This window comes from Strix uralensis, chromosome 4, assembly GCF_047716275.1.
Source record: "Strix uralensis isolate ZFMK-TIS-50842 chromosome 4, bStrUra1, whole genome shotgun sequence".
NCBI classification, from domain to species: domain Eukaryota; kingdom Metazoa; phylum Chordata; class Aves; order Strigiformes; family Strigidae; genus Strix; species Strix uralensis.
Window position 1 is genome coordinate 53,338,086 of NC_133975.1, and position 13,211 is coordinate 53,351,296.

General features: G+C 38.4%; 1 protein-coding gene across 2 annotated transcripts in view; it reads left to right on the forward strand.

Annotated features, from left to right (window-relative positions):
- The window catches only part of GRID2 (glutamate ionotropic receptor delta type subunit 2), a 756,499-nt gene that overhangs the window by 633,266 nt on the left and 110,022 nt on the right, over nucleotides 1-13,211 (forward strand). For both annotated transcript variants that reach the window (XM_074866754.1, XM_074866755.1), the window contains one exon: nucleotides 11,630-11,768. In XM_074866754.1, the coding sequence (XP_074722855.1) occupies nucleotides 11,630-11,768 (139 nt within the window). The remainder of the gene's footprint in view (nucleotides 1-11,629; nucleotides 11,769-13,211) is intronic.

Genomic DNA, 13,211 nt, shown 5'->3' on the forward strand with positions numbered 1-13,211 from the left:
TACTACATAATAGAAATGCAAATCTGATTAATATATGTTGAAGTATCACCAATACCAGGAGAAGCTAGACCACAGACATTTGCTATGTGGTGATATGGCATGCTTCCCTTCCCTACTTTTGCCTCATTGTTACCATTTCAGCAAAATGGGTGGAAAGAAATGATTTATTGTTGGGAAGGGAATTATAAATATACTATAACTAATATGTTATGCTAACATCATTTTAATCAGGTAATTATTAAAGGACTGTTTGGCCTTTAAGGACATTGATTTAATGGGAATTAATTTAATGATTGAACACTGTTTGTGTAACATTATCATTGCTAGCGATGCAGAAAATTGGAATCTCAGCTCAGCTGAAAAGAGGTTAGACTTTCCATTATCATATTAGATCCCTTTCTTCTGGAATGCAGTTATTAGACCGTTTTTTATACTTTCAGTATATATTTAAATGTTTGGGTTGTATCTAAAAGTTCCCAAGTAGAAAAAGTAAGTATAAATGTTCATCATTGTACTGTTCTCATTTTTAATCAGAGGCTTGAATTTCTGTTTAATACAGCCTTAAACAAAGTCCGCTAGATTTTGATTTTGACTTGCTATTGCTTCTCCCAAGAAACAAGTTTTCTCCTTTTTCATTCTCTTTCTTCTCTGCAGACCTGATCATTATGTTTAGGATGAATAAGGCATTGGTTTTTGGAATGGTTTTACAGCTATAAAAAAGCAGCAGCTTTAAAAAGTAGTAGCAGACAGAGTGTGGTTCTATCTAGATTATTCTGAGGCTGAATCCTAGGTCTAGTAACAGCTTAGGAGTGATTTAAAAGAGACTCTGATCCATTCGTTCTCAAAATGGAAATGGTGAACATTATAGAAAGGCTGTATTCAGTACCTGTGGAATAAGACAGAGTTAAAGCTGACATTTATAGGTACAACTCCCATTTACCTAAAGAGATGTTGTATTTGGCTGCCCTCCTTGATTTGCTCTTAGTAGTGCTATTGCCGTGAATTATTTTTCAGCTTTGTAGAGCCTCTAACTACTGTTGTGTATAAATTAGATCCAAGAAGAAAAAGAGGGCTCTGTATAAACAAGTGATTGGAAGCATGTAGTGAATAGCTCTGTCTGGCAGACTTTTGCAGATTAATTTTCAAACAAAATTTTAATCAAAGATGTCTATGGCAGTTCCTGCTGTATCTTGGTAGAGTTTTACAAGGGAGTCTGGTGGCCAAATGATTAGCCCTCTGTCACTAGAATGAAGCCATTGAAGTAGAGACAGCAAGCTGGGCAGGCTTGGTATTTGAAGACAGAAAAATAATTTGACGATAGAAGTAGCAGAAACTCAAACTTATACCTACTCTGTAGGTTACTAACTCAGTGGTGAGCCAACACTGTAGTAGGCTGCAGTGTTCTACACTGGGTAGCACTAGACCTTTCCTTGGTGCTAGAACATTTTCTAGCTTCAGAGGGAGGGTTTCAAAGAACACGACTGAACCTGTGTTTCAAGCAAAAAAGTTTGTGAGTAGTTGTTTGGACCATCTTTTGGGTATTTCTATCTGTCCATCAGGTTATGTGTCAAGGTTCTCTGACCAGATTCATGAGATGGGTACACTGGGACACAATTTGATGAGGGCTTAGTGGCAGTGCCACTGGTCCTTAATTAGCCCCAGCATTTGAAATCTCAGCATGGGTAATCTCTTCCTATTAATGAGGAAACAGCTGAGCAATGAGCCTTAGTATGCAAGTCAAATGCAAAAGGCACATGCAAACAATGCACAGCAGTATCAAATGGAGGATTTTCAGAGGGAGTTTGCAAGATATGAAATGTAACTTGGAGGTAATTACTGGCCAGCAGTAACCAAGAGTGACAAGGTAGCATGGATTTTAGATTTGAGCTGGCTCATGCCTGGCCTCCTTGGTAGGAAGTTGGAGGGAGCCTACATTTACCTGCGCAAGGTTGTGCGTATACCCTTAGGTTAGCTGGTTTCCAGAGTTGTTGATAAGGATCTATAAGCGTGTTTAAGATGCAGTTTCTCAAACTACTTTACAGATTTCAGATGACTAGGAGTGATTTGAAATAAGCCTGAAGGAGAAGAAAGATTGTCTCAGATATTCTCCCTGTCACATAAAGAGGAGAAATAAATGAGGAGAGTTTTCACTCATGCATCATTGCTTCCCTTCTGGGAGGGCGATGAGGGCAGTGCTTCCCACCCAGTTGAAAGGAAACAATCTTCCAGGGAGCAAGCATAATGAGATTAGTCAGGGGATCATTACACTAACAACAACAAATGGGAGAGTAAGTGATTGTTTAGTTCAGAAGACAGACATTAAGGGGAAAAAAAATTAATGAGGGCACCAAATGCCAAAGTGAACATATTCTTTGATTGCCTGTAGACCAGTGCGAGAAATCTGAGTAATAAACAACAGTAGTTGGAGTTACTCACAATATAGATTTGGTCTTCATGGCATTACTGAAATCTGTTAGGAACATATGACACTATGAAGTACTGACAGACAGAGGGACAAGGTAGGCAAAAGGGGAAGAAGAGTGTCACTAGGTCAAAATAGCATTAGGTGTTTCAGAAGCATTGAAAATTTCGAAAGAATTGATCTTGATTTCTTGTGGAACCATGTGCTAATGACTGCAGCACAAAATGGGATGGGAGTCAGTGTCTGCTGTAAACCACCAAATCACACTGGAGTGGAGGATGATTTGATCCTCTACTGCGTATCTGTAATGCATAAGGGAAAATGTGTCATATAACACGGGCATTCAATCTGAATGATGTATGTTTCAAGTCTCAGGCTGCCCATGCTGAAGCATCTTGAAGGCACATATAGAGCAGATAGAAAGAAAAAGGAACACTGATCGCATGAAAATTTAGAAGTTACAAACTTCAGGAGAAATTACATGGGGAGCAAGTGTACACAGACCTGAGTCAGAGTGGAGAACAACAGGAAGGAGGGCTTTGAAAATTTTATTAGGAGCTAAAGAAACCTTAATGATAATGGTATTTAATGATATTTTAGTGAAGGGTGATACCATTCAAAATAGCTATGCCAGAAAGGCAATAAATATTTCTCTTCTGTGTTTGTGAAAAAGCAAATTAAATACTGTCCATGTCAAGAGCAACTCAAGAGGATGTTAAATGACAGCTACTAACGTCAGACAATTTCAAATCAGCAAATCCAGACAAATTTCACCCAAATGTTTTAGAAGAGGAGTTGCAGGACCATTATTTGTTGATCTGAGTCCTGGAGCATTGAGCAGGTTTAGAAAGCTGTCAAAAAAAAATCTAATGTAAAACCTAAAGATCAAACTGAACCTTCAGCTCAAGTATTTCTTCCATCTTAATATATAGATGTAACAACTTGAAAGACTTCACAAATAAAGACAGACACTTAACAGGTCCAGAAGATATTGCCATTAAAATGTCTGATATTGAAGATATATATTTATACAAGACATTAGTATTTCTCAAAGGGTACAGCAATAGTCATTCTCCTCATAATCATCTAGAGAAGAAGGAGGAAGGCTATAGAAATAACTGGAAAAAGGAAGCCAAAGTATGTCCATGTTAAGTACACCGGTGACATACAGAAAAATGCTTTATAATGTATTGTTGGGAGCCACACCTGAGCCAGACACTGAACAGTGCCTAAAGAGAGAGAATACTGCTGGAAGCTAACAACAAAGGATACACAAGGAGATTTTCAGTATACTCAGGATATGTTTGGCTTGTCCCTTAAGCACAGTGTTTGACATATAAAGCACTTGTGTTCAGCAAAAAGAATAGGCTAGGAATTGTATGCTAGGAAGATAGACATAAAAATTTTATCTAATATTTAAAGTTTTAACATTAATGAATACCAGCATTTCCATGAATTTACAGTGGCTCCACTAAATTATTTTCATGGGACATAGAAGACAATATGAACATTTCTAAACATTTCAATGTTTTTAAATGTTTCAAATATCTCTTTTGAAGTGGTTTTTGTTTCTCATTTACTTCACGTTTATTTTTAGAAAACTATTATGTGACAGTATCTTGACAATGAAAAACTCTGCTACACAAGACTTTTACTATTTTATTTAAAAAAAAAAAAAAAAAGGTTTCTTGATCTTTTGGATTTGATGGAAGCTTTTATAATCACTTTAGTAAAAAAAGTTGGTTCCCTTCCAATCCTACTACTTCCAGTGAACCAAAAAAGTAATTCCTATAACTTGCTACCTAATATGTTTGGAGTATTGTCACAGTATTAATAGTAATGGTTGTAATAATACCTAGATGCAGTGCACTCTCTTTAGGAAGTAAGACCTGAAGAAATGTTTCATATGTGAAACAAAATATCTGAAAATCTTTTTTCATATATAAATTTAAAAGAAAAAAAATCACTACATTTTAATAAAAGCAAAATGTTAGGGGAGAAACAGGTGGTTTGGTCAATAAAAGTGATAGCTGGCTCTTGAACTTGTCCAGACCATGTAGAATCTGGCTGCCAGCCCTGCCTCATGCTCAGTTCCTTCCCTACTCCCAATCCCCTGCAATCTGCCAATATTTGCAAGGCTAGGGAATTCAGCCACTGATTTACAAGCTTACTTGGAAGGCATTACCAGTTCAAGGGACTGTAGTCTCCTGCTGAAGAATACATGTCATGCCTGCTGTGGTCAATGGGTGTTAACTTCAGCACACAATGTAATATTACAAACTCAGGTTATGACATGCCAGCTTATATGTTATGGAAATTAATGCACTCTGCACAGTTCAAGGAAGAATGGAAAAGTATGGGTGAAAAATGAAAAGAAAAGAAGAAAAATTAATGCAAGATTTTCCAACAACTTCCATGCTGCATTTATTTCACAGCTGGTAGAAATAGGTACAGGCTTCATTGACTGTAAAGTATTTTTTTTGTCCTATATTGAATTGAGCATTTCCAATTGAAAACAGGAGAGATTTTATATTCTCAAGAAAGTTTTTAAAAGAACAATAGCAGTAGCTAATGCCCTGAAAGACTCTGCCTTTGAAGAGCTCTGCTTTGCAGAGTTTTGTAAAGATAACAGAGGCCAGTCAAACTTTAGGTTTTGTTTCTCACGGCAAAAATAGCTGCAATATAAAATGCCTTTTCCTCTTTGTTAATACAAACTACTCCCCTTACACACACTTTCTATTAAATGTCCCTTTCACAAAGAAAACATAAGATGTACATTGATCTAAACTTTGCAACAGAACCCTACACTTTGTATTTGTGGAAATGGAAATTGCAGATGCACAGCATAATTGATGTGACTGTTCTAACAAGCTAAAGGCTAAACTGCAGCCAACTCCCAGTCCTTTGTGTTTTTATCCAAAGGCCAATAACTCACTAAATGTGGACAGAATTTTTGCAAGAAAAAGCAAAACCAAAAACTGTCCCCAAATAACCCACCCTATTATTTCTTCACCTTCCTTTTCCAAGCACAATCAAGATCCTTGCTTTCAAGTTTGATAGTATTGGAGTTCCTCAACAAAACAGTCACAATTAATATCTTTTTCATGGTTCTCAAAATTATCTGAAAAAAAATCTGGTTAAAACTCCTTACACAGAAATTCAGCTCACTGCAGACATCTAGCAGAGACTATTGCAGATTAAAGGATTGAAACTGGACAAAGTTATAGAATCACAGAATCACAGAATCATTCAGGTTGGAAAAGACCCTTGGGATCATCGAGTCCAACCCTCAGCCCTACTCTACAAAGTTCTCCCCTACACCATATCCCTTAACATCTCATCTAAACCACCCTTAAACACATCCAGGGATGGTGACTCCACCACCTCCCTGGGCAGCCTATTCCACTGTCTAACCACTCTTTCTGGGAAAAATTTTTTCCTAATGTCCAGTCTGAACCTCCCCTGTTGCAGTTTAAAGCCATTCCCTCTTGTTCTGTCACTAATTACCTGTGAGAAGAGACCAGCACCAACCTCTCCACAATGTCCTTTCAGGTAGCTGTAGAGAGTGATGAGGTCTCCCCTCAGCCTTCTCCTCCTCAAACTGAACAGTCCCAGCTCCTTCAATTGCTCCTCATAGAATTTATTCTCCAGGCCCTTCACCAGCTTCGTTGCCCTCCTCTGCACTCGCTCCAGCACCTCGATATCTCTCTCGTATTGAGGTGCCCAAAACTGGGCACAATACTCAAGGTGTGGCCTCACCAGTGCAGAGTACAGGGAGACTATCACCTCCCTACTTCTGCTGGTCACACTATTTCTAATACAAGCCAGGATGCCGTTGGCTTTCTTGGCCACCTGGGCACACTGCTGGCTCATGTTCAGCTGCTTGTCAATTAGAACCCCCAGATCCTTCTCTTCCAGACAGCTCTCCAGCCACACCTCCCCAAGCCTGTAGCGCTGCATGGGGTTGTTGTGGCCCAAGTGCAGGACCTGGCACTTGGCCTTGTTGCGGCTCATCCCGTTAACATTGGCCCACCGATCCAACCTACCCAAGTCTCTCCGTAGAGCTTCCCTATCCTCATGCAGATCAACATTCCTGCTTAACTTGGTGTCATCTGCGAACTTACTGATGATACACTCTATGTCCTTATCAAGATCATCAATAAAGATGTTGAACAGAAATGGTCCCAACACTGAGCCCTGAGGAACACCACTTGTGACTGGCTGCCAACTGGATTTAACTCCATTGACCACCACTCTCTGGGACTGTCCATCCAGCCAGTGCTTGATCCAGCAGACTGTACACTCATCCAGGCCATGAGCAGCCAGTTTTTCTATGAGAATATCTCACAACTAAGATATGTTCTTAAAGTGAGAATGGTAGGGTAGCCTTGATGGTAAGCATTGATGACAAATTGAGTTTTGTCTATAAGAACCTAGTCTTTGGGATTTCCCTGGCACCTGTGCTTATCACAAATAGAAACTGCAAGCCATGATTCTTGTAATGTCCTTCCTTTAGGACAAGGGTAGACCCTTCTCATGAAAGCCTCTCTCCTCACATGTGGAGTAGCTGCAGCAGACTCCCAGTTCAGCTCTCAACTTCGCCCAGCATTTAGTGCAGTTATAAAATTCAGGACATGGAGTAAAGGTGGTTTATGGCTTTTCTCTGTGTGTGTAGTTGTTTAGAAAGTACTTTTCAATAATTAATGTTCAAAAGGCATTATTGTTCTCAATAATCAATTCTGAGTTTTCTCAACATTGTGGACTCAATGATGCCAAGCTATTTGCCTTACTAATAGTAAAAAAAATATTTTTGAGCTGTTAAGCAAATGAATTTTATTTATAAGTATTGTGCATTCCCAATGAAGTTGATAAATGGATACTAAATCAGAGAGACACCTTATCTTGCCCATTTATTGTCTGGATGACTAGTAACAAAAATTGCATCACTTTTCAGCAAGAAGGCTGCCACCAGGCTTGATCTCAGAAATGCCAACTATGGTTAAAACTTCTCCAAGAAACATTTCACCATTTCTTTCTGTCCACAAAAAATATTTTTTTTTTATTTCTATCTGAAACACTTTCATAGTTCTGGACTATGGTGAATGCAGTTTTTCTTCAGGCAAACAACTGACAAATCCCTGAAGATGTTTGGAGAAACAGTCTGTGCATTTTGAATTACTTAAATTTAGTCCAGAATTATAGAATACCTAGATATCACCAGGTTGTGATCCTCATTTTACTCATGATTTCATTCCTCCTTCTTGCCTCTTGTAATCCTCTCTTGCAATTTTTGACTTAAGAAACCTTTAAACTTACTGTTAACAAGGGATAATAACTTAAAAGGTATTAGAAATCTGTATGGGAATTGTATAGGTTTATATTTTACCCCTAAGGTGAGTTTTTCCTGATATTTAGGTCTGCCATAATTATGCATTATAGTGTTTGCATTATCAAGACAATGCGTTATTTTTCTTACCTTCTGATATTTAGCTTGAAGCACTTGGAAAGAAGTGCGAATAAACAAATTCATAAGTTGCAGTCTAAGCCTGTCATCTGAAGTAGGCCAGCATTAAACTGGTCTAGGATTGATGAAGGCGAACTGCATTAGATGAGAGTGGGAGGACTAAAAGTAATTTTTTTTAGTCACTTCTACAGTAATTCGACTCTTTCAGAAAACTCCCAATAAGATTGATTTTTTTCTAGTTTAGTTTACTCTGGAAAATATCTTTTCCTTCCTGCACATGCAATCTGAAAATTTTAAAGGCAAATTAGATTTTAAAATTATTTTTAGTACACATCAAAAGTGTTAGCTGGATTATACTAGTAACTGTAGCCACAACATAAGTGGTGGTGGCATTTTGTGCTGTGTTATACCCTTCTGCCAGTGTATTGGAAGGGCCAAGTCTAAACAATAGTACAACCTCCGTATTTGAGGTCTGTCTCTTAAGATGACAAAGCAACTCCAGGACTGCTGACTCTCTTCTTTGATTTCCATTTGTTTCATGAGTGGAACTCATATTTTTAAGGGTTGCTCAGCATGCTACAACAGCAGTGTTTTTAGTGTAACCACAACCAGCATGTTAAGTCCCATTGATGATTTTTGCTATAGGAATGAGGTGTGATAGGACAGATTTTACTCTGGTCACCATCGTGTGTTTACATGGCATCAAGTGGCCCCCTTTGCCATTGGAGATTATTAAGCTTTGCTACTGTGATATGAAAGACAATAGCAGGGAAAGACTTGTTTCATCTTCTTGGCTCCCTCTTCCCTTGAACTGTGTGTCCGGTGCATAGACCCTCGTAACTAGAATATGGTGTCATCCATAAAGATGTCCATGCACCTGAAACTCATACTAGATATTGGGAAGCAGATCCCAGGGCGGTTTACATGCATGTCCCTTCTGAGTACTAATGTACAGTCAACAGTAGCGACTGTTAGGTCTGTAGCTCTTTTTCATGGTAATGTTCATGGAAAACCAATGATTGTTGCTCTCCCAAATGGCTTGATACTCTTCTGCACCGAGAAAACTTGTAAATTTGGCCTGAAAGAAAACTCTGGAAAGTTTTATTCTTAGAAACAAAACTGGTTGAAGATAGTGAAGAGGTTTCTTAAGGTGAGCTGTCATGGTACAGGAAGTATTTTAGCAAACAGTACAATAGAACAAGACTGTATCGCATTAAATCTCCTAATAGATGCCAAAGAAATGATGCTATGGTAGCAAAATATCTCTTTTGATTTTTGTTTCTTTCTTTCTTTTGCTGGGAGAGGTGAAGTGCCCTGCCTGTACTGCTTAAAAATCATGCACCTATCCAGTTGCAGTGTCAGTCCTGCTTTAGAAATAGTGGTTTAGAGAAACATCAGTGCAAAGATTTTAGAGTAGGCACAGGAGGGATGAATTATTTTGATCTGTGTTTATTGTATGTGTACTTGGATGCAAGCTTTGTCCTCAAGCTTCATTTATTGACTGCTGATGTAGAAGGTACAACTGTGAATTAGGAATGACTTCAAAAACACCTGGGTGAACTAAAAGCACTTGGGATGACCAGCACTCACAGATTTTTTTAAGTCTATTAACATGGGTGATAAAAAAAAAAAAAAAGATAACACTGAATTGTGGAGACAACCTTACTGATGTATGGGAAAACTACACTGTATGAACAGTAGGGGAATGCTGTGGCTGAGGCATCTGTGATGACTTTCATGGTCATGGTCATGACTTGTTGCACAGCATTCTCACTTGAAAACCAGAAGGCAGGTGTGTGAATTTCAGTGGTCCTCTCTTTTCTGACATTTCATTTCAATTAAAAACTGTGAGAACTTAAAGTTGCACTTAAGTGGAAAAATGAAAATGCAAGCATGTCCAGGAGATCATTGGTTTCTTCTCCGTCACTCTGCCCATTTCAATTCAATATGAAATTTATCAACAGGGATTGACACCCAAAAGTTAAAAGGGCAAACAGCCTTTTCCAACAAATTCATACAGCTGTCTGCTCTTTTCATTTTATTAAAAATAATTTTTAAATGAAGTGTTACAAAGACATTGCAAAAACTACTGTAAAGTAGAAATATTCTATTAAAAACCATTTAAAATTTATGCAAGAGTGAAAATCAAATTTTCAGATGTTGAAGTTAATGTTCATCTTTGAAAGTCCTTATGTTGAAAAAATATCTCCTGATATGATTGGTAGATTCTTATTTCAGATAATTACATGGCATCTTGGGGAAAAAAAAGGAAATTTACTTCTGACTGCACAGGTCTAATATAGATTTTGTCTTTCAATACTGGAATTCTTAAAAGGCAAAGGATTTCAGTGCTTAAATACCAAAAATATTAAATTAATGGAGTCAGTTATTTCACATATGGTACAACTCCGCATCACTGAAGTAGGAAAAAAGCTTCAGATTTGTTTTTTGTATGGACATGGGGAGTTCCTAATGCTTTGTGTAGGTAGGACAAACTTTGAACAAAACAGTAAGGTGATCTTTCATATTCAAGTGTTGATTAAATATCTAGTTTGTGTACCTAATTGAAAATTGTTTGTACTTGGAATGAGAATAATTGTAATTTGTATTCCCTTTAAACCTACTTGCTGGGGAAATGTGAAGGAGTTTTTACATAAGTGAAGATACGGCACAAAATACTTACAGATGATTGAATCTGTAACAAACTGCTTTTGCAAATCCCAGGTATTGTAGCGTCATAAGATTTTGCATCTGAGAAAGCTAGCTCAAAAATAATGACAACTTTTCAATTTGCTGAGTATAGGGGGAGAGGAAAAGGGTGAACATCTTGAGCAGTTGACTGTGAGCATTTTCTGCACTCACCTGTCCCCAGTAGTTACTTGTGGCTGTGACAAAACTTATACTACAGATAAAATGGGTATTTTTAAAACATTGATTTTTTTCCTTCATATAAAAATCTGTGATTCGTATGCTTTTAACTGAAAGAGCTCTTTCAAAGACTCTGAACTAGTGTGTTTTGGGGGCAGCTATTTGAATAAAAAATCATGCTATTGCTTTTCCTGGCTTGCTAAACTGGGCTCTGGTCACACAAGCAGTGGTGTGCAGCTCATCCTGGTAAGTTCAATTGCTGCTAATATTTTGTTTACATGACAGTTGGATTTTAAAGGAAAGCAAGTATGGGAATACAAAACAATTTTGCATTCTTCAATTCATGTGATTATCTTTTTTTTACATGTCCAAGTTCACTTGCAGCAAGTTTTACACATACATATAGTTCTCATGAGCATCTGCCTGCCTACAGAACTGTGAAAAGTAATTCTGTTTTGATGGGGTTTTTAACTTTTATGTTCTCAAGAACAGAAGAAAAACTTAATTAAGGTTTGTAGATAAGATCTCTAAGGAAAGAATATTGTAAGAATTTATTTTTGCTGGTTTTGTTCTGAGATCTTGAAGTCTATTTCCATTACTGGACAGGACTGGCAGATGAATTGCAATTAAAGGCAAAATAGCAAAAGAGATTAAATACAGTAATGATGGCTGATAGTGTGGGCTTCCTTCAGTACTTTTCATTGCATAGAAGGTGGGGCTCCAAGTCCTCATCAGTTTACTAAAGAACCTTGCTTTAGTAAACTCCTTTACCCTGTTGACCGTGGGGCCTAGTTCTCCTGAGCAATGCATGAGCAATGAGGATCTGGGTTTTCTTCTGCCAAATGAAAACTCTTGCTTTTCCTTCTTCCCCACAGGAGGAGAGGTTCCATACACAACCCTGGCAACCCGACTGATGATGGGAGCTTGGTGGCTTTTTGCTTTGATTGTCATCTCCTCCTACACGGCAAACCTAGCAGCTTTCCTCACCATCACACGCATTGAGAACTCCATCCAGTAAGTTGATAAAGAATGAATTGAGGGAAAGGAGGGTGAACATATATATATATATACACGTAGAGGGCTATGAATGTCCTACTTAAATGTGAGAAAAGGAAGAAATTTTTATCATCCTGAGAAGTCGTTTGGAAGCTAAAAGAATAACAATATACCACAGACTGCCAGTCTCCCTGGAGACACTTTGTCTTTAGGATCAGAATTGTTGGCCTCTGGCAGATATTATTCTGTGGCACATATACATACATATGTATGCACACATACGTGTTTTGAAAGAAGCAGTTGAGTTTGAGATAACCAGTGTATCAGTCTTTGAAATGGGAAAGTAAAAATCGTTGTTGCGTGTTTTCAGGCTATGCTTTCCTTTCAAATGCATCCCACAATACTGTGCTCTGACACTTTGATCAGGAGGTGCCCAATGCTTCTTCAGTGTATGGGAAGCTCAAAACTGAATTCGCCTTTTTTGCCAAGTCAAAGATGTGTTAACAGCAACAAACAATAAGAATTCACTTACTAGTCATCTTTTCTCCTTCTGCTCCCAGGTGCTCTCTTACCACATTAACAGATCGCATTGTTCTCTTTTTTTTCCGTCTATTGGTTCTTTTACTTCATGCCTCCCTAACATGAATGTCCTTGTCTTCCTCAGTTCCTTTTATGGTGAACTGTTTTTCTGTCACACTTTCCAGTCCTTTTTTTCAGATCATCTCATCTCTGCATACCACAGGAACCTTTCTAGGTCTCCTACCCTTTCTCTCTGCCCTTTTGTTCTTCAGTCTCCTCTCCTTCAGCAAGCTGCATGCTGCGTTATCCTCACTCCCACTGCTCCAGTGACATCCCCCACCCCCAAATCCTTCTTCTTGGATCAAAGCAGGGACTAGAAAATACAGTGAAGCATTAGCTAGCCAAGCACTCCAAGGGGCAGCTGGCCATTTTTCCATGGCAGGTTTTTAATCTTGAGGCTGCAAGTCCATGAAAATATGTGAGAGTGGCAAAGTTAGCCTTTCCCATAAATCCTTCTTTGCAAAAATGATACTTTAAAGAAGAGAGGCACATTCTGCTGTGTTTCTTCCTCCAGAAAGGTAAGAAACTGGCTCAGTGCTGACCCTAGGGAAAATTCAGTTTTCTCACTCCAGTTGTTGATTCAAGTCCCTGTCTTCTGTGTATCATCACTTAATGTCTAGCTGCCTCTAGTTTATCTGCTTTCCAAATGTCTTTGAAACACACTGAGACAATGAACCGCTAGTCTAGACTGGGTAGGGGCAGCCTTGGCTTCCTGTGAATTCATAGGTTACGTTCAAGCATCACTGCATGCCAGTCAATCACTGCGGTCTCACTAAGGCACCTTTTCTCTAGGTGAGGATTTTCTACATACTAAAACCAATCCAGGCTTTTAGCAGCACATAGACAAGAAACATTGTCAAAATCTGTGTCAATGTTTGTCAA